Source organism: Echeneis naucrates, chromosome 24 (assembly GCF_900963305.1).
Source record: "Echeneis naucrates chromosome 24, fEcheNa1.1, whole genome shotgun sequence".
NCBI lineage: Eukaryota > Metazoa > Chordata > Actinopteri > Carangiformes > Echeneidae > Echeneis > Echeneis naucrates.
This window is the reverse complement of record NC_042534.1, coordinates 16286004-16311413: the sequence shown is the minus strand read 5'-3', so window position 1 is coordinate 16311413 and position 25410 is coordinate 16286004. Positions and strand designations below refer to the sequence as shown.

At 41.0% G+C, this 25410-nt stretch overlaps 1 protein-coding gene across 1 annotated transcript; it reads right to left on the bottom strand.

Moving 5' to 3' along the window:
* Positions 1–1418: 1418 nt before the first annotated feature.
* On the bottom strand, positions 1419–24517 carry LOC115037693 (gamma-aminobutyric acid receptor subunit rho-2-like). Its single transcript, XM_029496380.1, has 9 exons — positions 24396–24517; positions 20628–20734; positions 15771–15838; positions 11336–11559; positions 11126–11208; positions 8550–8690; positions 4387–4539; positions 1996–2204; positions 1419–1903 (listed from the first exon to the last, which is right to left on the bottom strand). The coding sequence occupies exons 1-9, from the start codon at positions 24515–24517 to the stop codon at positions 1589–1591; spliced, it is 1422 nt and encodes a 473-aa protein (XP_029352240.1). The 3' UTR covers positions 1419–1588.
* Positions 24518–25410: the final 893 nt, after the last annotated feature.

Here is a 25410-nt window from a genome sequence, read left to right as displayed (position 1 = left end):
TAAAAGAATATTCAGTGAATAGAATCCTGCAAATACATACAAAAATTAACAATTTGCTCAGAAACAGTGATACATGGACAGGAAATCGTTGATGCAGTGTCTCATCTTGTTTAGTTCTCATTTTATGTTTTGCTTCTGTGAATGTCAACAATAGTCAATGAGGAATACAAGGAAGAACTGTCACTTGTTGTAAAATATTGTCGCTGTCGTCAGAGAGCTGTTATGGGAAAAAGCCTGGTATTTAACTCCCTTACTGCCTCATTAACCATCTGTTCTGGACACATTCAGTTATTTGATTCAGTCAGCTCCAAAGGTTACAGAGGCAATAACAGCCAAATTACATGCTCTTATTATTTTGACAGCTTTATCAACAGTGGATAGCTTCAGAGTGAAGATGTTATTTAGGATGGTCTCAGCAGGGGCTGGTTGCACAAAGACACAAAGAGTTTGATGATAGCTCAGATCCAGTTTCAGCTGACTATATGGACAGATTTCTTGGTATTTATTAAATTGGTCTAATACAGCACTAAAGCTTTAATGTTGTCCCACAATTGTAAGTTTGTAAAATGAATAAACTGTCTTGACCATCTGAACGCTTGGGAAATCCATACTTCCTCTATTAACTATGGCTATTATTACTACAAGTAATGTAAACTGCAAACATTATTTGAAGGAAATAGTGGAATAATTACTGATCTTTTATCTTGTAATAATAACTGATTGTTCCTTTCCCATTCAATTTCATTAAAGGTGGCAAAAGTTCCGTAACAACAGAGCTTTTAAGAATGTGCCGTGAAAAGAAAATAGCTTCAGTTTTTTTCCTTTTCCTAACTCTATCTCAACCATGTTTATAATTAACACATCACACATTTCTCAGGTGTTGTTCCTCCCGTGTCTATGTCTCACACACTTGACTTAGTAGTATCAAATGATGCTGGCAAAGCTGCAGCAGTTAAAAGAGATGAGGCCTGTCACCATTGAGTATTTCTCGATAATTTATGGGTTATAGGTCCAGGTAAAGATAGAATGGTGTCTGTGTTCAGGTCTCGGCCATGGTCTGGTCATCATCTCTGCTTTCTACTGTAAAAAATGATACTTAATCCTTTGTAATACCAAATGAACCAATTAGATATCATTGGACCAAAACGGAATGAATGAGGAAAAAAAAAAAGATCAGACCAGATGTGAAGCCAGAAACCAGATGAATGCAATTCTGTGATACCTTGGTTATCATAGTTTCGAGGTATGGTTGCTAAGGGTTGGATAAATTTGATACAGCTGGCATTAGTCTAGTCTAATATTTGGTGCAACCAGCCCCACCAGGCTGCAGGCTGGATATGAGTGGGGTACGCATAAGTCTCTGAAATGTCAAGGAGGACACGCTTTGGTCAAGTCCAGTACTGAGGTGCGAGCCAGAGGTGGTCACGTTCACACCAAGAAGCCTGTGTTATTGTTCAGTCATCTCTCCAAAGTCGTTGCTCCATTTGAACATGCAGTAAGGGAACAACCTTTCTCACAAGGTTGACTAAATGGTTTCACAGTTTGTTCTTTCACTGCTACAGTCCAGCCTTAGACTGTTTGTACACGTTCAGCAGTACACACACCAGTATATCAGGTTAAACAGGATGTAGGCACCGGGGAAGATCATGCGAGAGTAGGTGTCAATGGCGTGGGTGTTCTGGATGATCCGGAAGCCTCGGATGCCTTTTTTCTTGGTCCCTGTGGACTCATTGTCCAGGGAAAGATGCACGACCATTCGCTCCTGTTTTTCTGATGCGTCTTCAGCCATCATGGAGGCTCTCGTGTACCCTGCCAAGCTGTTGACGTCTGCCTCGCTGTATGTCCCATCAAGCATCATGGTCCTGGCATGAGACATGCCACAGGTGCAGGGAAGCGTCTGGGACTGGGGAAAAAGGAGAGAGAAGGAATCCCGTCTAAGCAAAAGGTTTGAAACCACCATTTGTAAACATGATGCCTTTTCTGAGGCCTCTGTACCTGTTCTCTGACTTTTTCTCTGAGCTTGCGCTCTTTTCCGTCCCTCACAGTCGTTAGGTAGTTGACGGCTGCATATTCAAGCACAGATAGGAACACAAAGACGAAACTGACCCAGAGGTAAATATCCACAGCTTTGATGTAGGAGACTCTAGGCATGGAGGCATTGACTCCAGTGATGATGGTTGACATGGTGAGCACTGTGGTTATACCTAAAGTGCAAAGAAAATAAGTTTTTGTTGTCATGGTGGCCTGAAAGGGTTTAGGGGGACATATTCTGAAGGACTGGAACATACAGTAGGTCTTAACAGCTGCGGAGGAAAAGAAGGCAGCAGGATTATATTCCAATTGAAGCAAAATTCTGTCCCTCAGGCTACTCACCAAATATTTCTGCTACATTTTTCTAGACTGCCCAGTCTGCTGTTGGTTGAGAAGTATTCAACAAAATAAAGCTAGTGATATTCTGTTTTGACACACAAAAGTTTTATTCCTTATTTCAGTGTAGCAAAGACAATATCATCAATTAATGTGACCATGCTGACAACTGCAATTTGAGTTCTTTTTTCTTTTTTCCTCTAAACAGAAAATGTAATTCTTCTTCTTGAAACTGAGATGGGAGGATATTAATCACATCCCTGCATGTATTTACGGTTAGCCGAGCATACTTCCAGCACTCAGTTATTAAAATGCTGCTCTCAAATCTGTCTTTGTTCTAAAGAAAATCAGAAATAATTAAAAGAATATATGCCATTTGTGGTTTTAAGGGATTTATATGCTGGATCAAACCACAGTTTATAAAATCAAATGATGCTCTTTGTTTTGTTTGCTTTGTTATTGTATGATGATATAGTTTCAAGTTTTTGTTGTGAAGGAACATTTACTGAGACAGTTGGGAGAGACAGAGACTTCGGGAAAACATGGTTAATAAATGCAGTACACATGTTTAGAACTGGGAGAAACAGGGATTTTCTAAGAAGCATGGTTATTGTCAGCGCATGCAAAGGGTAGGGAGGGAGGGAGAGAGGGAGAGAAATGCTCAGTCCTTCCTCCAGCAGCCTAGGCCTATAGCAGCACAACTAAAGAGTAGAGGACTTTAACTTTTTAATTACAAGCTGTGTCACAAAGTTTTAAGCCTAAAGATGTCCGCCCACCGGGCCGATACTGGAAGTTGATTCCATAGAAGAGGAGCCTGATAACTGAACGATCTGCCTCCAGATTTACTCTTGGAGACTCTAGGAACCACAAGTAAACCTCCATCTAGAGAGCGGAGTGGCCTGCTAGGACAGTAAGGAACTATGAGCTGTCTGAGATATGATGGAGCTTGGCCATTAAGAGCTTTATATGTTAAAAGAAGGATTTTGAATTCTACTCTATATTTTACTGGCAGCCAATGAAGAGCAGCTAACACAGGAGAGATATGATCTCTTTTCCTAGTTCCTGTTAATATCCGTGCAGCAGTGTTGTGAATCAACTGAAGGCCTTTCAGAGATTTGTACAAAGTTAATGTTTCATTGTGAACTTTCCCCGACTGAATTAAAGAAATATTATTATTATTATTATTATTATTATTATTATTATTATTATTATTATTAATAATAATAATAATAACAACAACAACAATAATAATAATAATAATAATAGTAATAATAATAAATAATTAATAATAATTAATTATTATTATTATTATTATTAATAATAATAATAAGAAGAAGAAGAAGAAGAAGAAGAAGAAGAAAAAGAAGAATATACTGGCATGAAGAATATCCATTCAGACATATGCTGATTTACCTCCAATTCAACAATTCATTTGTATTCATACTACCACATCATGACAGCACATCATATGACCATTCACGTACACCAAGCTGGACAGTGCTGGCAGAAACAGGAAGCAGGTCTTCTGCTCTGCAGTTGGTTAGTTAGAGCAAATACTAAATAATAAAACAAAAACGACCAGTGCACAATCAGCAACATCTGTAATCCATTATTCCTCACTCGAGGATAAGATCCAATCAGAAAGTAAATCAGGTGCCTATGCTGTTGTTTCTCTGTTTATGCCTGTCCTGACCACAACACCAGCCCTGCAGTTTTTAAACTAAAACAAAGTCACCTACAGCCATTTCCAAAAGTCTTGGCAGATATTTTTTTTTTATTTATTTTAAGACCAAGCCAAGCTTGCTGTTTCACCTTGCTTCCAGTCTTTATCGCTACCCTGGGGTAACCATGTTCTGTGCTTCATGTAGACTACCCTTTAACAGTGAGTCCATCTGGCGTACTCGGTGCCCCTGTGTAAACTGGCTCGTGCTCTCAGGTCACTGTAATGTGCTTCAGACACACATTAAATCTGAACACACAAGACAGTGGTTCTAGTCGCTGTGTTGTATGTCTTCTTACCTAATGAGACCCTGGCAGGGACGGCTCTGCGGTCAATCCAGAAGGACACCCAGGACAACATGACCATCAGTGTGGCAGGGAAGTAGGTTTGCAGCAAGAAGAAGAAGATGTGACGCCGCAAAGTGAAGTTGATGTACAAACGGTTGTACCAGCCTAGACCCAACAAGAGGTAAAGCATAGCAGACGTTTTATGTGTCAATGATCTACTTGAGTGCCACAACAAACACAGAATGAGGTGAGTTAACATCTAATCTGTCATGTCATGTAAAAAAACAGAACAAACCAGCCAACAAAAGCAGCTGAACAGAAAAGAGGTCACTGCAAACAAATATATGTGATGACAAAGCACCACAAGGCAGAAAGTGGCAGAATAACAATGCCAGCGAGAATATATTAAAATTGCCCAGTGGTCTGTTTTTAACAGCACTTTTACAGTTCCCGAATTTCAAACATTTCACAGAGAGTTTTCTTCTGCATACACTCAGCCATTAGTAGACTAGAATAGCTTCTATTGTTGCCTGCTACCACTAACAGGATTCCCTGTCTTTAATAACTGCTGATAGTGAGGTCTGTGATGTGCTACGGTGAAAAGACACATTTCTGCTTCTTTCAATTGTAATTATTCAGTGAATAAGTCAACTTCATGATATTGGGATGAAGGATAGCATCCAATGCAGAATGTATTTTGACTTTCTGTAGTATGAAGCATGAAGCAATTTCAATCCCTGCCCTAATTAAACGTCCCATATTTTACATGTTTTCTGTCTGTTACTTGAGTGTGTTGTGTTGATGTACACTTGCAGCCACATCTCAGTGTAGTTTTCCGCTCTCTCAGGTCATTTCAAATCAGAAGACATTCTCTGACATTCTCCTCTGATATACATGTATGTATGTATATATATATTTACAGTAATCCAATAAAATACAGCAGATTTGGGGTAAATATCCACAGAACCAAATGCTGCAAGGTTGGATGGTGGGCAGGGTTTAGGTCGTGAATGACGGCAGGCACAGTTTTTTTGTGGTATCACAAAGTCCTAGTCCTGACAGCTGATTCTAAGGCTCCTTTTCTGTGTACAGGCTGAGAACATTTCTCTGTGGACTGACACATCTGATAGTGCTACTATGCTCTATAGCAACCCGAAATTGAAGCATCTCAAAGGAATTCAGCTGGTTAATTATCTTGTGCTTTTCCAACTCTGATATCTCAAATTGTCTCTCATGGAAACAGCCTTGACTTTGCATCGATCCGCCATTTGAGAAGTGTGAAAGCATTGTGTATTCAGGACCATGAATAGGGGAAAAAAACATAGACAAAGGTGAGGCTATTTGTAGCTGCCAAAACAACATTAACCTGTCACTCAGCCAGCAGAAGCCAATCTAACAAGCGAAACATTCATTCTGCAGTTTGGTTTTGGAGAACGATACCACTTTGAAGAAAAGGAAAATAAGAAAAAATAAAATGTAAATTCAAGTCCTTATGGGGAAAAGAAAAGTGAAGAGATCAAACTGAACAGCAGATCTCTTCGCAAAATTGAAACTGAAGACCATTTGAATTTATACCAGTTTGTGTTTGAGGCATTTGGAGATAGAAAAAGGTGGGCCCTAAAAAAGATCTATTGTTTCATGCTCTTGTTATAGTTTAACCATAATTATTTGAATTTGGCTGATGTGTTTTTTTCTCAGTATAGTTTACACAGTTTATAATATAATTCAATAACAGAGGGCCATCACAGTGGCGTAATGGTTAGCGCTGTTGTCGCGGTTGTAGGGATCGCGGGTACTCCAGTTTCCTCCCACCGTACAAAGACATGCATGATTAGGATTGCTTGGTGGCTGTAAATTGTCTGTAGGTCTGAGTGTGAGTGTGAGCGGTTGTTTGTCTCTGTGTGTTTCTGTACGTGATGGACAGGCGACCTCTCCAGGGTGTACCCCGCCCTTGCCTAATGTGAGCTGGGATTGGCTCCAGCAACCCCAGTGACCTGGAAATGGATACACTGGGACCTGGAGCTGATGAATGAATGAATTAATTCATTAATTTCAGAATGACTCCAGAATATTTGCAGGTTATTCCTGTCTAAAGTTTGATTAACTCTTAAAAAAAAAGAAAAGAAAAAGAAAATCCAACCTAACCACTGATGCAGCAAAGCAATAATGAATGTAATATGTAATGTGATATATAATAACTTTTATGGATGTTCTGGTTGCGGTATATCTGAAGTATATCTAAGTGTCTGAGCACGTCCAACACATCACTTGGAAAACAACTGTCATGCTGCTGTTAGTGCGGGGCCACCGGAGTGAGTGAACTTCTCACATCAGCTCGCTCAAGTGTTACCAATCTAGGAAATCAAGGATGCTTTCAGCTGTAGGATTCAGTGGGCATGTCATCCCCAGCCAACTGTCAATACTGTCAACTTTGGCCTGATAAAAGTAGCCTGTTGTAAAGATCTTGTTCCACATCCTGTTGTGTGTCAGAAATATTAAGATGCTAAGTCTTCCACAGCAGTGTTGCGATGTAAGCTGTAAGAAGCCACAGCCTGGTTAAATACTTCTGCAAAACCTTCCATTCCGTCCCCTGAACAAAACATGGGCTAACCCTCAACCTTTTACCATGCATTTGTAGTTTTTTCTGCCATCATCAACATGACTGTCTGTTAATTAAGCTAAGCTAATGAATAATTCATGCTTTATTATTTAATAAAGTCTGCACAGTTGTGTTGGGTTCCTGTTATACTTCTGGGAGCAAAGCTGTGTGTTGAGGGACTGGGGTATTATCTTATGAAAATTGGTCTCCTCTCTGCTCCCTGACTATGGTCTGGGACCTGGAGCTGAAAAGGTTATTAGGAAAAACACACATGCTTTTACTGCACCCACTCCATGCAGGGAAAAATAAGGAGCTGCCTGACATACTGTGGTATAGTTTGCACACTAGCTCCTCTTTTGTGTGTTGTTATCTTAATACAGCTCAGAGCAGAATGGGAGGTCCATCTTCTGGTCTCATTTCTCTGTGGGGATCTGCAAAGGACACATTTAGAAAAGTGTTGCCTCGATGGAACTTTGGATTTCAGCTCCAGCTCTGTTGGCAACTTTGTACATCCCTGGTCTTCAACAACAACGGCAGGAAATTGCCTGAGGTTGGTTGGAGGGAAGTGGACGGCTGCTTCAGATATACTGGTTTGTAGAGGCAGCGACTGATCTGAGCAGTCAAGTGGAACACATCCAGTGGAACACATCATTTGACCCCCCAAGCTAGATTCATAATAAAATATCTTTACATGTCTTTTGGGGAAGTTATTGTCTTTAATATGATAACTGTAATGACAGAGGTAGGAGAGTCAGGAGATGACACGCAGAAAAAGAATTCACTTGAACTTGCACCAGCTGAGCCACTCATATATAACTATATATAGAAGTGGATGTGCAATGTGAGCAGTGACCACACACCAGCACCTCTATGATAACTCTGCATGAACCCAAAAGAAAGATCAGGATTGTTATTGGCTCATTAGCTGACCAATTACAATTCAAGTCACACAGGGGTTTGCAGCACTTAGGTAGGGGCTGCTCATTTATCCCCAAATTGAAAATATAGACTTGGATAGAGCTTGCGGGCTTGGAGTCATGTCATGTCTTCAGGGTAGCTATGGAAATTAGTGTACTAGTTTGTTGTTAGTTGTTATGCACAATAGTGGCTCTGAAACTTTTTCACATCCAGGCCCCTTAACTCAGATAAATTAGATCACAGACTCCAATCTGACCGATGATTTCTGCATCTAATTGTCTTACACCAGAAAGTGCGAAAGATTCTCTGGTGTTACATTTGAATGGAATAAAAATGAGGATTAAATATTTCCTTTTCTGATGAGGAGCGCTGGGAGGTTGCACACCCCACTTTGTATTCTTCTTATGTGCAGCATTATTCTCGTGTACAACTTAGAGTTTACATCTTCCCAGCAGTTTACTGCCACACCCATGACTTCAACTCACGTAACCTCACGTTGTCTCTAAATTGCCTTAAAGTGATATGCCAGGTTAATTAATGAAGGTTTGGGTGAGGTCATCATTCACAGTCATATCATCAGCAGCAGGGTCAGATTAACATATAACCACGCCTTCATGATTCTTCATGACAGCAATGTTTTATTTCATTTTTTTTTTACCTGTGCTACTGTAGAAAGCCAGTCTAGACGTAGTGTGAAACTTCTGGATGAGGAACTGCGACAGCGAAATCCTGTCGTCGGTGCTCAGAGACTCATCACCACTTTTCCAGTACAACATCAGGTCTTCATCCGTGTAAGCATCTGATGGGCAGAAAGCATAGATTTATACCAAGAGCTGGAAGTTTAGGTGCCAGCAGTAAGGCTGGCTATCAAGTTTTATTAAATAGTTTTGCAAAAAAATGTATGCGTGCATAGATGAATAAATAAATATAATAACATGCACTTGGAAAATTGCATTTTTAAGAGCGAACATATTCACTCATTCATACATTGAATGCTCTATTGCTGCATTTATTTATACTTGTGTAATTTTTTTTGTCCTTAATATTAAAAAAAAAAACACATTTTTATTTGATGCCAAATATCAATACTTAAGGATTAAATTATTAAATCTCAATAGCATCCGTGAGCCAATAAGCAGGTAGCATGCTGAGACCATGATCTAATAATGCTGGCCAATGGCTGTATATTAACACAAATACTTCAAGTGTGTAAGACATGGAGCTTCAAAATAAAATTAAAGCTATTTATATTTGATCAAATTTGCATCAAAAGGTTGGTAAGTATGATACAAAGGCTCTCCAGGAGCAGTAGCTGGAGCTCCGTTATGGTTGAAAAAGGCATTTGAAAATATTTCAGTCAAATTAAATTGCTAATTTAATTTCAGTCAAATTAAATTGCTAATACACCATGTTCCAAATTATGCTAATCATTTTTGGTCAAATTTTAGTCAATGCAAATGACAGTCATTATAATTTTCAAGTCACCAAGCAAGGAGTATAATATGAATTTTACTGAACAAACCTCCAAATGATAACAGTGATTTTTCCAAAAATAAATAACTCAAAATAAACTGTTCTAACATTTTACGGGTTGTAAAGAACGGAAAATGGTCAATCGTTGAATTTGTAGCATTAGGAGGTCATATTTACTGAAATCAAAAGCTATTTAACTCAAAAGGCCAAGTTGCATGTTAACATAGGGCCCCTTTGATATCACTTTCACAGTTCTAGCATCCTGAACTGCCTCCCACCCTCATAGATCTTTTGCTAAAGGATGCTCCAAAGTTTCTCAATAGGGTTGAAGTCAGGGGGTGATGGGGGCCAAACCATGAGTCTCTCTCCTTTTATGCCCGTCGCAGTCATTCCGGGACTCTAGAGGGGCCTACCAGCTCTCTCGTCATGATTTTGTCCTAAAACATGACTCCGCCACCTCCTTGCTGACGTCGCAGCCTTTTGGAACACGGTGGCCAGCCACTACTCCATCCACCTGGGCCACCCGGCGTTGCACCGCACTCATCATTAACAGTTTGACAGTTTGAAAATAAGTCTTCAAGCATTTTATGGGCCCACAGCAACCGTTTCTGCTCGTGAGAATTGGTTAGGGGTGGCCGAATGGTAGATTTATGCACAACTGCAAGCTTCTGGCGGATCCTACACATTGAGGTTTGCAGAACTCCAGAGGAACCAACATTTCACATACCTTTTTGCTGCTTTGCAATGGCATTTTTGCTGCTGCTCCCTTAATCCGATGAATTTTTCTGGCATAAACCTTCTTAATTATGCCTTTATTTGCACAATGATTTTAAAAACTACAGATTAAGGACGGCAGATGATGCTGTACTGAATTTCAGTTTTGAAATCATTTGCAGTATAATATAACTAAGAAAAAGACAAAGATTAGGTTCATCAAGAATTTATTAAGCTAGAAGCTAAAGCTTAGCTTTGTACCCAAGTCACAGATGACAATGAGATTGATAAAATCAAATTTACAGGGAATGCAAAGATATTTGTGTAATCAGTTAGGACCTTATATTTTTATCTCTGAGTTCCTGAAGAGCAATGTTTGTCTGTTTTATGTGATGTCAGGGGTGGCGAGGATGAATTTGATTTTGTATTACTTTGCCCCCCGTGTAATACTTGAAACACTTGTCTGACTATAGTCAGCTTAAGAACCCTAGTCTATTTTGCCTGTCTGATGCTGTTAAGTTGATATGGATTTTTAATGTGGAGATTTTTATTTTGGCAATACTTAAAGGAAACTATAAATGGTTTGAGCTGTACTTTGTAGTAATTTGTGTAGACGATGATTTTTGCATATTGTCATCATTATGGTTGTGTGTCTTTTCAGGAAAAGTGCAAATCAAGGTGCAATCAAATGGTGTTGGTGCTGTGGCATCTAGCAGGGAGTTATCAGTAAACTGAAGCAGCAGTACTGTTAGAAATAAGGCCGCTTGCTTCGAAAGCGGCCACATTGGAAAGAAAGATGCAGATAAGATAAGGGTTGTTGATGAAATTCTCTCTGTAACTCTCTATCCAATGCCATCAAGCCATGTAAAAATCGAGTGAAATAACATCCGCTGTTGTTCTGCATCAACTTCCCACTAATAAATCACAGTTCAGTGTGGTGCTGGTTGAGGCGACATGCTGCCAAATTGCTTTGGGGCTTTAATAATTAGGAGCAAAAAATATCTGAAAAGTCTTTTGAGAATAAAGCGGATGCATGTGAATACTTACAGCTCTCCAGCTCCAGCGTGCATGTTTGCGAGTCCAAAGGGAAACGACTAAAATCCATGTTGCATGCAGCGGTAACAGTAACCCTGGGGAATTAAAGCAGAGTGTAAATCTCGCCGTCCCTGCAGATGCTTCACCAGGGCCTGCCAAGTCTCATTTGGTCGGCGCGATAAAACCCTTTGGAGACAGATATCCGTGTGTGTGTGTCCTCACCTCAGGCTGTAGAGGACATGACCATCTGGGAAGACACGCAGCATGATGTTGTCGGTGGTGGTGTCATGAATGAAAGACCTCTTGGAGTGGACGAAAAACACATCTGGTACCCAGATTTTCTTGACCAGTCGCCCGTCAAAGGTCATGCTCTTGTTGGTAGAGCTCGGGAAGGCCAGCCGCTCGTCCTTCCAGTAGTGTCTCAGATACAGGGTCATTGTGAAGTCCTTGGGGACGCGGGGTGGAGGAAGACAGAAACAGTCACCGGATTAAGTCTCACTACAAGGACTCCACTCGCTTACCCAACCTGGTGTATTACGTCCCTCTGGGATTACACTGATGCAGCCAGTGGCTGCTGGATTAAATGGATCATTTATAACTAAACATTGATGGCAAATGGAAGTGCCGAACATATGTTAACTAAGTACAGTTTGCAGCTTCCACTGGTCTGGTTTTCTCACCCCCTTCCTCCCTGTTGTTATGCGGGCCGGAGTGGCCCTGCATCTGCAACACTCCCTGCCACAGGAGATCATCCTCTATCCCATTCTCCTCATGGCGTTACGTAACACCAGATCAGTTCAGAATAATGGCTGCAGCAACACATTGTACTCTTGGCACCCACCATAAATGTACCTTAGATGTTGCATAAGATGAGTTCAGGGAGAGGTCTGAATGACTCCAATGAGCAGTAACTGTAATGTAATATAAATGTAGTAATGGGAGGTGATTTCAAGTCTCAGAGGTGGAAAGCCGTAATATTATTTCTATTTATATATATATGTGTAAAGACACAAGTTCATTGATAATTCCCCTCACAGAGCAATAATTATAATTTATTTTTTACTTTTTTTGTGTTTAAATGCACGCCGATATTAATTTTTGAGAGATAAATTAGCTGAATGATATGACATCAAGCATCTGTAGTAGCTGAAGTAGCTGAAAGAACAGACATGGATGTAGGTGCAGAGGTGGAGACAAGGAAAGGCAGATTGGGCGGGGGGGTTCAGGTGTGATTTGTTTAGAAGTCCCCTGGTACACTGAGCTTGGGCACTTGAACGTGCTTTTATAGCTTTAAAACAACTGATAAGCAATAAAAGGGCTTTTGTTAGTACAACCTCTCCTGTCCTGTAAGACCAGTGGTCTATGCTAAATAATATTAGCTACTGTTATGTTATAATGTAAATTTTATATACAAGATATTTGAATTCATACACAGTACACAACCTGAACACAAACAAACCTCTTTGTTGGTGGCTAATGATAGCCCATGCTAAAAAGACTGCTGTATAATTGACTTAGTTAGCCCACCGACTTTATGATCTTTACTCTTGCTGCTGTTACTTTTAAGCATCTATTATTATCCTTTCATTGGCGCAAAATGAAGTTACGTTCATTAGCATTAGAACATTCAGTGGAATGCACCCAGTGGTTTTAATGCCATAGCCTCATTTGCCTGTTCATGATGATAGAAGTTACGCAGACTGGCTTTAAAAGAGACGTCAATATGGTAGGCCTATAATAAACTTACCTTTTGTCTTAGAATAAATGTATGTTGCTGACACTGACATGTCTCACTACACTGTCCTGTCTGCTAGAAAACAAATATGTGTTCATCTTCAGAAAAATCTGCAACACTAAATGGGCCACACAGTAATCCAGCTGTTTTTACACATGCACTTTTATGAGGATAAATGAAGAAATTAAGAATAGAGATCTATTACAGAAGAAGGATGTGGACCCTAACTGTTCTTTATCTAAGTCCAGAGAATTGTCAAGCCAAGTGTGTTAAAGCTAAAAGCACACAAATAATAGTGACCTTTTATGTTTATGAGATCAATTAGACATTCAGAGTGGTGGAGATAAAAGTTAGTGACCCCTTGGACTTAATAACTGGTTGGAGCAGCAATAACCTGAAGTGGCTCTTCAGACCAGCACAATGTGCAGGGGGATTGTGACCGTTCTTCTTTTCAGCGCTCCTTCTGCCCAGACACATTCAGACGCGTGGTGGGCTCAGCTCTCTGAGGTGATTCCTCAGCAGCTCAGAAGAGTTAAGGCCCAGGCTGTGTTGCTGTCCATCGGGAATTCATTATCGCCTCGATGGTGGTGAGTTGTACAAGCCCCGAGGCATCGAAGCAGCCCTATATGATTATGTTTCCTCCATCAATCTTCACTGTCGGAATGATACTTTCTTGTTGGTGTATCCTGTCCTTTTTAGACCCCATAAAGTTCTGGGTCTTCCTGAATAATTTAACTTTAGTTTCGTCAGCCCACAAAAAAATTCCCAGCTGCGTTGTGGAGGGTCAAGATCCTGTCTGATAAACTTCAGGCACAGAAAGCAGCAGCTTCCTCTGAGGTTTCTAACCTGCTCCTCCTGTGGCTACTCTTCTTCTAGGAAGATTTTGATTGGAGTGGAATTGACTGGACTGAAATCCATGTGCTACCTCTTGACTCCGTAAGCTTCTGTTGGCATTATTAGTTGAGGGGTTTTTACTCACATTTTCCTACATCACTGTGAATGTTTGGGTTATGTGTTCCAAATGAAGAAAAGCTATATGTTGATTTGTATGTTATTAGTTAAAACACACTGTGTTAGAGTCAGACCGTGAAAACATTTATATATCAATACAGGTATCAACATACTAATGTACTAATGTTCCCATTATCTCGCAGAAGATCAATTATAAATGCATCATTTGTATGAGAGCATACATATATTTAATATATAGTAATACAATATATCTTTCTCTTATTAATTTTAACTACATTTAAAAGGTGTTCATTCTGGTAAGTATAACTTACTCTATATAATCTCATATATATATATATATATATATATATATATATATATATATATATATATATATATATATATATATGTGTATACATACATAAGCATGTATTATCCAGTGACTTGAATGAACTTTAAAATCACCTCATATCATATTATTTGTCATGAAAAGTTCCATTCAGACTAAAAGTCTGTAGAAGTCTGTTTTCGAAAACAATAATATTTCATTCCTCAGAGTTTCAGACAAAAGCATCACTGTCTCCTGGATGAGTGATTTTCACTTTAAAACGTATAGTCGAGCAGCAGGGAAATGTTTCCCTATTAGTTATTTTTCCTGACTTCGTATAAATAAAAAAGTCACATCATTCAGTCAGCAACTACTGAACTCAATGGAGAGAGCCACCGACAGAGCAGACTTGGACTAACGTGATGCATTTAGAAATTTGTTAAAATGAAGAAAAATCCTTCCAAATCATTTTTTAATATAATTTGTGTAACTGTCAAGCACCCCCAAAATGTCAAATGACATAATGTCATTAAAAGCAGATGTGATTTACAATCATTCGTTTTTTTTTTTTTTTTTAAATCCTCCATGCCCCCACCCCTCTGCTCTAGACAAATAAATAGACAAACCTCCAAATGAAATGTAATCCTCATTTGGCCTTGAAAACGGGAGCTTACACAATATCATGACGACAGTTTTGGATCTAATTTATGGTTCCAAAACAGAGGGTTGATTTAATTACATTACTCAATATGCATTTAGTCTGACTGAGCAAAATAAACAGCCCCAACAACTGAGCTTTCATAATCAAATTCTGACTGAAAACGGCTTAATGAACACAACTAACAGGATCCAATCATTTGTCATTTCAAAGGACAGAATCTCTGAGTGCCAGCGGCAGCAGTGATACTACTTTATTCATACATTTGATTTATGAGCTGACCGTGTTCAGGCTGTAAGCTGCAGCGGCTAACGAAGAACGTTGCCGCAGTCTTCCTCATTGTGGTGCTCATGTCTGCACACTCATGCTGTTAATGAGGAATGTTCTCGCAAAGCCCCATTAACTGCTGTATCAGACGAGAGCTTCTTCTCCATGTGCTCAAGAAGTGCCATTTGTTAAAGTCAGCAACTTCATGCGTGAGCTGAACGTGTTGCAGAATTACCAGGTCTGAAATAGCAGCATTCATAAAAGCATTCTGTTTTACTTTCTAACAATTGTCAGGTTGTGTGCTTGATTTAAAACCAGATTTAGTTTAAGCTTAATCAATTTTAACTTTTTTTTTTTTTTTTTTTTTTTTACATAGTGTTCATTTGAATAGAATAAAAACAGGTGTGATAGGTAAGATACAAAGAACAGAATGGACATAAATGAGAAACTTATCTGTGAATATAATCGCAATATATTTGTAATTATAATCTCAGTATGACCTTTGTACAACATAACATTGTTACAATATAGAAAGCAATGCTATGTCAAATCGTGAAGAACAGGGAGGTCCAGCAGAATCTTATTGGTTTCCTGTTGTTTTGTCAATATCCGTATCTGAAACGGATTTAACTTCTATTTGCAGTGACATTTCAGTTGCTTGTATCTGAATCCATTTTTCACCCACAACCAAAACATGCATTTTGTTTAACGCACTCACCATGTCAACCTCTGATATGCTGTCCAAGCTCTCCACCTGAACATCCACTCCAACAGGGACAGCAGGACCTGCAGGTGCAGAGCAGTCACATGTATCAGAGTTTTCAGTCATTCATTTATCTTTCTCTGGCCGTTTTAACTAGTTTCGATATCCAATGATTCAAGTGTTTACTTGAAAACACCAAGATTAGATGATGATTTGAGGTTGAAACAAAGTGCCAATCCACTGTGGTGAGCGACACCCATCTGTTTAAACTTCCATTTTAAACCATCCAGTTTGTCAGCCATTAGTCTGTCGGCCATTTTGGTTCATGGAAACCAGAGGAAACCGTGCTTGGAGGAGAGGGTGAAGTTGTATCCGACCATCTCTGTAATCTATCCTGACTGGGAGCTACAATCTGTCAATCACACAGCAGTCCCATCCCCAATCCAGTCCTTTGAAGGATGTGTAAACATTGTCTACAAAATATGTTTCGTCTGAGTAGTATATTACAACGAGAACAAACATTTAGACTGTAATAGCAATATGTACCTTTGTTCTGAATATTAGGTGTCCAAATTTCAAAAACCTAAAATGTGAATGTGAGCAGATGTGAGTTTGCTGAAGCCAAAAGCGGTGCCAGCAGAATTACAACGCGTAAGTACTAGCTTGCCACTAATAGGCCAAATTTAGGTTTCATGCAAACACATCTGGTCATCAAATGAGAGAGCAAGCAAGAGAAAGAGAGAATGATTGATCTTTATTTTTAGCTCCAACAGCAACAGAAAACTCCTGTGAGCTACCACATTCATTTCAAAGACGAACCAACAACAGCGGTCAGCTGAATGACAAGCTCTAATAGAGGAATATCATGATGGTATACCGGCAGCCTGTAAAATACTGCCAATCATCGGCCTTAAAATGGATTTGCTGCCAAAAAAAAAAAAAAAAAAGACAGGATTTGTCTCTACCTGATGAATGTAAGTCCTCTATTCAGACTCTTTTCGCTCTGTTTTTGTGTCATAAATATAGAAATATTCTCCTAGTTGAGATACAGTCATCCATTCATACACAGGCTGAAAGCAATCATTCACAACCTGCTAAAGTGGGACTCTTTTGATAACTTGCAAACAAAACATACCATTGTCATCTGTGGTGATGGGTTGTGCAGCCGTTGAAAGGCCATGTTGGGATTTAAAGGGGTATGGTGGGAGTATCCTAATAGTAGGTCAAAACAAATTCACACACCCTTCTGTTATTTGTCGCATTGGCTGCTGTAGTATTTTAAATCTGGGCAGCAGCAATGGTGCCAGCCTTACATAACCAGCGACACGACAAAGCTGCTACCTGGAAGAGCGGATATTAACTCGCAGCTGTCAGCTGAGACTCCCTCTCTACTCTTTCTCCTGCCATATGCTGCACATCACGTGCCAGAAACAGTGAAGTATGAGCTCACCGAGACACTGGGATGTGAGACCACATACCTGCTGAGGAGAAAAAAGAAAAAAAAAAAAAAAAAAATGCTGTGGTCACGGGTAGAAGTATCTGTGAGTTTCTGTGTGCAGCCAGGTCATATGAGGTCACACAAGGCTGCAGGCTGTTCAGAGCCAGGACACAGCAGCGAAGAGGAAAGTCGGATCATGTCCCTTAAATCACAGAGCTCAGGCCTGTTTTCTGTACTGCAGCGTTCAACACTGAAAAAGTGAGCGTCATGCATTTGAATGGGACAGTCACACACAGACGAAAAGTCCTGCGTGTGGTTTTGCCAGAAGATTTCCTTCTTGCTATTTTGGGCTTTTGTGCATCAGTGAATTATTCTACGTCACTGATTATCAGATGAGACCCATGGATGCGTCACAGAGATGCTCCACTTCATCATTGCAGTTGGCCCTTGTAGCCTGCAGTTGCACTTCACTGTGGGCTGCTTTCTAATAAGGCATGAAGGAAGGGTGTGTGAACCGCCCTCCCCCATCTATTACTGAACATGAACACCACAGAGCGCCAACAGAGGAGCAAAAGCTGGAAGTGAAAATATACCACCGTCTCCTCTTGAACTCATACAGCCTGACCAACAGGCCTACTGACAGTTTCATTAAACCTCTTTACTACCACATCTTTTCTAGCCAAGTGGAATTATTGTCGGCCTGCAGGAAAGAAAACAGAAGCACACACAATTTATATTTCTTCATACCGTAACATGAAAGAAAATATTTGATTAGCATAGGGATCCATCCAGCAGCTGAGTATTTTATCAGGCTTGTTATTTGAGTGGCTGACCACATGGACTTAAATATCGCCCCATGGATGAAATCTCAGGTTGTCTCTAAATCAGAAACTTACTTGCAGACTGTGTAATAATTGTCGGGAAACAGGACGTGGGTGCTGAGGAGGGGCTTTTATTTTGATATGTACCAGCAACTATTAAAGGGATAGGAAAGTCTAAAGCCTGAAATTAGTGGAAAGTGAGAAGACTTTACTTGTGGGGGCATTTTCCTGGGCTTTTGGAGGCCCTTTTTTTATGTGTTATTATTAATATTAGTTTGAGATGCCAGGGCAGGAATTAGACTGTAACAGGGGTCTCACAATCATACTCTATATGGGCCAAAACAGGCGGATATGTTTTGCTAACTGTGGTGTGTGTGTGTGTGTGTGTGTGTGTGTGTTTAAGGAGTGTATGATACAGATGCTTTTTGAGCCAGCAGCTTTGAGATGACAGACATGTAACACTGCAACTTTTATTGTCATCAGCGTGAGTTTGACAGCCGTTTATTCATTGCTCTTGGAGTTGGTGACAGTTCACCTTCTCTAATTCACTTCTACAGCCGCGGCAGCGACCAAAAACCACAGCAGCTGACTTCAGAGCTAACAGAGCATCACTTTCAAAGTCACATTATTCAGTCCCCCTGCAGACTTGGATATGGCCACAAAATTTAATTGTCGCATTTTCAACAAGTGAATGTCAAACGTTTTGGAATAAATGAAGTTCTAAAAGTCAGACAGCTAAGGTACAATAATAATCAATCTGAAAGTATCATCGATAAAATGGTAGCAATAAAAAAAAACAACACAAATATTCAGTCTCTAATTAGTCTCTAATTATACAATGAGTCTTTACAGCAATACAAAATACACACATGCTTGGTCCATTGAGCGTGGTTGTCCTCTTTTGTGTGTGTATACACGCAGTACATAATTTTTAGGAGTGCATGTGCATATAACATCAATCTTGTTAAAGTCCTTTATCTGCTTGAAGACCGGTGTTTTTGGGTCTGAATTTGCTGTTAGCAACACACTCAATCCGTCCTGTGAACTCAACATGAATCAATCATCTGGTGGTACCCAGCAAGTCTACTCACAATTCACGGCAGCAGTGAGCCTGACATTCACAGGGGGCCTCAGGCAAGGGCCTCCGTCAAAGCGCATTAAAGACCAGACTACTGGCTGACGCTACAATTAACAGCTATCCCTTACTAACAGATAACATCTCACATGTCAGTCAGTCGAAATTAGCTGCAGCATCACTGGGGCAGCAGTGCACTGTGTAGGGGAGGTTGAGGGAGAGGGGCCAGCAAAGGACCCTTGTTTTCTTAGTGGACCCAAATTTGTGTGGTTTGCCTCGTTTCAGGGCAGCTCTGCTTCAGGAAGTGACGCAGCCCGGTTTGTTGCTGCAGAAAACTTTCTACCCACTCACAATAGAGGACATGCGCTACAGATTTAGCAGTTTGAGTTTGAGCAGTTTGCTTTGACAATCAAGTTTTCCATAGTGAGACTTTGATTGTAACTTGGGAATTTGCTCCATCTCCTCGCTGCTCTCCTCTGGCACATAAGCAAGTCTTTCTCTATATCATTCCACCAGCAAACAGGAAGTGTCTGTGAAAGAGGCTTTCATTAGTAACACTGCAGACGAAGCCTGGAGGAGACACAGCAGCTGCAGCGCAAAGTCCGCTTTTCATGATTTTTGACAAAGACGGTCATGTTCCTCTACTTCTTCCCCTTCTCCTGCTGCTGAGGAAGAAGAAGAAGCTGCCACTCCAGCAAACACAAGCTGACAAACGTGAGGCAGCAAAGTGCTCCTCACTGGGATCCCATGAACCATCTGTGACTACTACGCCGTCTGCCCTCTGAATTTCAGCATGAAATTCACTGTGGGACGTTTCATTGAGCTCACCGCCTCCTCCTGTATATGCAGGGGCATATGTTTATGCAACATAACACAGCGCAGGACTTTTTAACGCAACAAATAAGCTTCTTATGTTTAATTACCTCCTAAAATCCCAGAAGCGGTGGAATTGTGCTGACATTCAGCATGTGAAGCAAGGACACAGACAGCTGCCTTAGGTTAACTTCTGTCAGTGCAGAGCAATCAGAGTTGATGAGAAATGGTTTTTAAAAAAAACATCTGGCAGAGAAATAAACTCATCAACAGCTATAATAAAGCTTAAGCAGTAAGAAGTGAAGCCATTTCTACTTACTTCTCTCTATAAGATGCTGCAGGTTCTTTGCTCAGCTCTGTGTCAGCTTGCATTTAGAACACAACCTGCTGAGCATTTCTCTGCTTCCTCCTTTTCTCTTTCTGCTTGGGGCTGCAAGCGCTACATGTCACCTATTTCTGTCTTAAAGATTTGCCAGCCGAGTGGGAGGAGGAGACAGGTGGGGAGAATAAACCTGCCTCTTCTTCTGGAGTCAGAGTAGTATGAACAGTAGCACACTCTGGTTTGGCAGTGGGTGAGCCCTGACACGTCAACAGCAGAGCGTCTAAGTAAGTGTCAGCGGATCCCTGAGCTGGAACATCTGAACCGGTCTATATCACTCAGAGGAGGCACAAGATCAAAGTATTTGTTCATTGATCACGGAACAGGAGCAACTCTGGACGCTTACCTGCGAAGGCGGGCCTCATTGTGAAGTCATGGTCGTCTATCCGCAGAAGGTGGGCGGTCTTCGTCTTTCTGGTTTTGGTTCCATCCACAACCTTCTTTGACAGAGGGCTGGTCACCCGTACATGGACAGAGAGAAGGTCTCATGTTAAGAAAAGACTTCATCTGCAATCTGATTTGTATCTTTATGAGTACCAATAAGTCACAGGAAAAGACTAAACCCGGTGTGTTCGTCAAGTGCATTGATGCTTTAGTCCACACACGAGAAGAAAAATGATGCCATATTTTCTAAGCCTCTTGTGATGTGGCCTGACCAAAGTGGCTGGTCATTTGGTAGGAGGCAGACAAAGGAAACCTTGTTCAAGTATCACAAGGTGGTTTATTTGCAAAAAGTAGCACCACGCTGCACCTGTTATCCCCCCCCAGTCATCAACTGACCCACCCCAAAAAAAAAAAAAAAAAAAAAAAAAAAAAAAAAAAAAAAAAAAAAAAAAAACCACTTAAATTAACTTTCATCATGTGCACAAAGCTACACACTGATATCCTCACTGCTTGACAGCTAAAAAAGCAACTGCTTAAATAGCCCTTCCATCAGCAGTCCGAAGGCCAATGGACTGTACCATTGCTGCAGGGATATCACATGTCTCTCCTAAACACAAGAGATAAAGTTTAAACAACCTCACCAAGCTCCAAGGTGAACCCTTTTCCATTAGTTACTGCATAACTCACTCACAACCATAAATAAACAAAACATCACAGTAAATAATTGAATCCACACAATCTACCACCACCCCCTGACATGGTCCAACCTAATGACCTCACCAATGATCTCACCTGTGTATTAATTGAGGGCATGATTGCGCGCCTCCTCCGTTTGTCGGTGGAGCACATGGTTGGTATGGTAAGTAGCAGAAAAGAGTGATTGAATCATGAAACTGAACTAATCCAATAAATAATGACTAAACTTAACAATATTTGTCTGTTTTCCTTTAACCATAGATGTTACTGAAATGTGAACTTTAACCAAGAATAATGCAAACTACAAACAAACCCGGGATAGTAAGTGTCTGCAAAATAATGGTTCATTCTGAACAAACGGTTAACAAGCATGGTTAAATCGGTAAGCTACGTTTCATTGATGGTAAAAGCAGGAACACGTTGTCACAACCCTTCAAACTGTTCTAAAATGTCTGCTTATGACCAATAAGTTGTACTTGAATTTAAGAGCCCCATGCAGATTAAATGCAAATGTGCATATCTTCTTTGATACTTTAACAACCTAGACCTGCTCTGTAATCTTTTTTTTTTTTTTTTTTTTTTTTTTTTTTTTTTTTTGGCAGGATAGGGGCTTTTAATGCCTTTATTCAGACAGTAATTGGTACAGAGGATGCAGGGAGAGAGGGGAATGTCATGCAACGTAGGTCTGTGGGTCAGAGTTGAATCCAGCACCCTGTGATGATGTGTGTGCGCTTGACTACCTGTGCTGCTTTATAGTCAGAGGTCTCCGTCTAAAGAGAAATATATACACAGCCTGTATTCAGAAACTGAGCCTTAAAACCAGCTGTCAGGACTGGAACGAAACAGTCACCTCCCTCAGTCAACGCTGGCTGTCGTGCCCTAATGACCTGCCCACCAACTCATCAATCATACCTAAAATCTGTTTTTATCGGATTGCTCAGAAAAGCCAATCAGAGAAGATCAGCATCTGTCAGAAGAAAGAGCTCTTCTGATTGGCTTTTCATATATATCATTATCTAAAATGCAAAATGTTGTTTTTTGTTTTTTTTTTTTCCAGCTTTGGAGCTGTAAAAAAAAAAAAAAAGGCCCGTGGCAAACAAGTGTCAACGAGATGCAGAGGTTGACTGGGACATTCCACTGTACCTGACCTGCTCACCGGTCCACCTTTACAACCTTACGCCATTTAAATGGGAAGGCTGTTGCAGAAGAGCTCTGAGCTTAAACAAAATACAAGCTGGATGTTCAAGTCACGTGAATGTGATGGCTTCTTGTGGTAGGGAACCAGGGTGATGTCAAAATTGACATCAGATTGGCCCATAAGAACAAACCATCCCTGCAGCACTCCATCTCCATGTCTGCCCTCTCTACTACGCCAGCTTGGAGGAGGGTGGATGTGTCATCTAATAATGGGGCTGGAATGTTGGAGACATGTAGTTTCTTAACAATAACTGTGGTTATTATAATAACGGTGACGTCAGAAGTCTGCTGACATCAGCCATGGAGCAACTTAGACCAACACCACAACATTTTCCTTAATCTTGTCTTATTGTTAAACAGCTCGACTTCTTTCCCGGCAACACCAGAAGCAGCCAAGTGGTGCTGATGTCAGATCAGAAATAGTCATTTGTGTTTAGACTTGTCACGACCTCAGCCCTCCTCAGGGCCGCACACACCAGCATCCCGTGACTTACACAGAAACGTCTACAGCGATTGCTCTCCACATCAGATTGCACCTCGATGAAGGCTCAACTTCCCAGAAAAGCTTCGGTTGGAGCATTTTCACACAAGTGGCAGATAACCCAGCGCTGCATGATGCGGTTGTTTGATCTCCGTCTTTCGGCATAAAGACTTGGCCTCCTCCTACTCAGAAACTGAACTGATTGTGGTTCTCAGCTCCGAGTTCATTGTTCTATACTGAATATTGCAAAATTGTTCTGAGCAAGAGGAACACTAAGACACGCACATGGGAAAAAAGGCTCCCAAATGGATAGAAACACTGCAACAGTCTGGGGCTATTTTCAGCAGCAAATTAATCCACATTTGCTGATATAATGGGAATTTCTCTCATGCAGATTTTTTTCTTTCTGATAGATTTTCACTTTAAACCTTTAAAGAGTGAAAGGAGGGAACAGTGAGAGTGAGCCAGGCTGCTGCAGAGGTTCCTAAATGTAATCTTTTTCCTTTTTTTCCCCCACATCAGTATGAAAGAAAAGACTGATCGGGTTGTGTCTAACAAGCCTCCCTGCTGAGTCAATTCCTCCCATCCTATGATTTTTTTTATTTTTTTTTTTACTTTATGTAACAATCGTTTTGCATATTTTTTTTTTTTTTTCAGAAAAAAACAGGATGAAAACTTATGCCGAACTGACAGGGAGATGATTAGTTGATTACTTGGCAAACAGAGATTTTCTGGTGAATGTTCCAGATGCTCAGTGTGTGATGAAAGTCTAACAGACAACCATCACAGGAGAAAACAACGGGACGATGAATCATTCATGAAATTTGTAGTCCCGCTGCTCCAACTTAAAATGATGCCGGGGGCCAGAGGATGAAGCCCAAGTTTTATTACTATTGTGTGACAATGGATGAGAAACTGCTACTGACAGGGGGCTGGATCTATGAAAGCAAATAGACAAAAGGCTTCAGGAGGCATTAAGGAGTTCCTCCGCTTCCAGGCACGGCTCCTTCAATCCCAGACAATGTGAGTCATGACATGCAAGGTGTCAACGTGTAGAGGCTTCTGAAGGGATGGCTCTTGATAGACAAAAAACAGAGAGAGAGCTGTGCTCTGAGCTCTCTCACTGTTAGTGACCACAACCTGAGAGAAAACGAATCCAGACCAGACAGATCAAATCCTTTCAGCAGCTGCTTCTCTCACTTTATTCATTAAAGCTGACATAAATCTGATGTACAGCCTATTCTGGGCTCAGACAGTCAGCTCTCAAAGTAAGGATGATCATTTCTGAAGGTCAAAGTTCACGCCTCATTTTATTATACTCTAATAATAATAACAATATATGTTTCCATGACTTACTTGCCGAGCTTGTGGGTCTCTGCCGGCGCAGACCATCGCTTTTTCCGACTTTTGTGCTTCCTGCACTCCCCGATGAGGATGAGACAGAGGAGAAGCAGTAGAAAGCTGGAGAATCCCCGCATGATGAGTTCAAAACTCCCGCAGCGAGCCGATCACTGACGACTGAGCTCCGCGTACAAGAGGCGCTATGCACGGTACCATCTTCCTCCCAGAGAGGCAGGAGGCGGAGGAGGAGGAGGAGGAGGAGGAGGAAGAGTCCAGGGGACTGAGGGGATAAGTGAGCCGGCTGCTTTGCAGGGAGAGAGAGCGACAGAGAGAGACGGTGGTGGAGTCTGAAAGGCGCTCTGATTGGTCTGTCCGTCTTTCTCTCGCTCTCTGTGGCTCTGGGAGCGCACAGCATCAGCACCGAAAACAAACACGCCAACAAACCCCTTCTGACCACCACTGGATCAGAGACAGACGCACAGCTGAGAGCATGCAGCCTGGAAACCACAAGGGGTGTGTTTGTGTGTGTCTGACACAGTGATGAAATGAGTCATGCCCTTTTTCCATAAAAACAAAACACTTGATTTGATTTTGCTGTGCACATAAACTGCTTTCCATTGAAATGTGTGCAATGATTTGATCTCATGCGTTATAATGTTGTGCGGTGGAAGAAAGAGTCGGGGCTGAGTCTCATCTGTCCACATCTGTCCTGCTGCTGAGGCCCCTCCTTCACACTAAGCCTGCAGCCTGGAGAGAAATGTTCCTGGAATATAGGAAATTGCACTAGAAGACACTGGAATTACAGTATCTCCACACTATATCAAACATCTTTCTCTCTCACAGTTTTTTTTAGGATTCATGTTGTTGTTTGTTTTTTTTTTCCCCCGCAAAAGTTTCCAGTGAGAGGATGCCTGCAGCTGCAGACTGCACAGGAGGCACTACTGCTGAAGGGACCTTGAACCTCCAGCAGTGGTGTCATCTCCTTCTCTCTCTCCTCACATTAGCCTCTGCTTGTGTGGGCTGTTTCTGA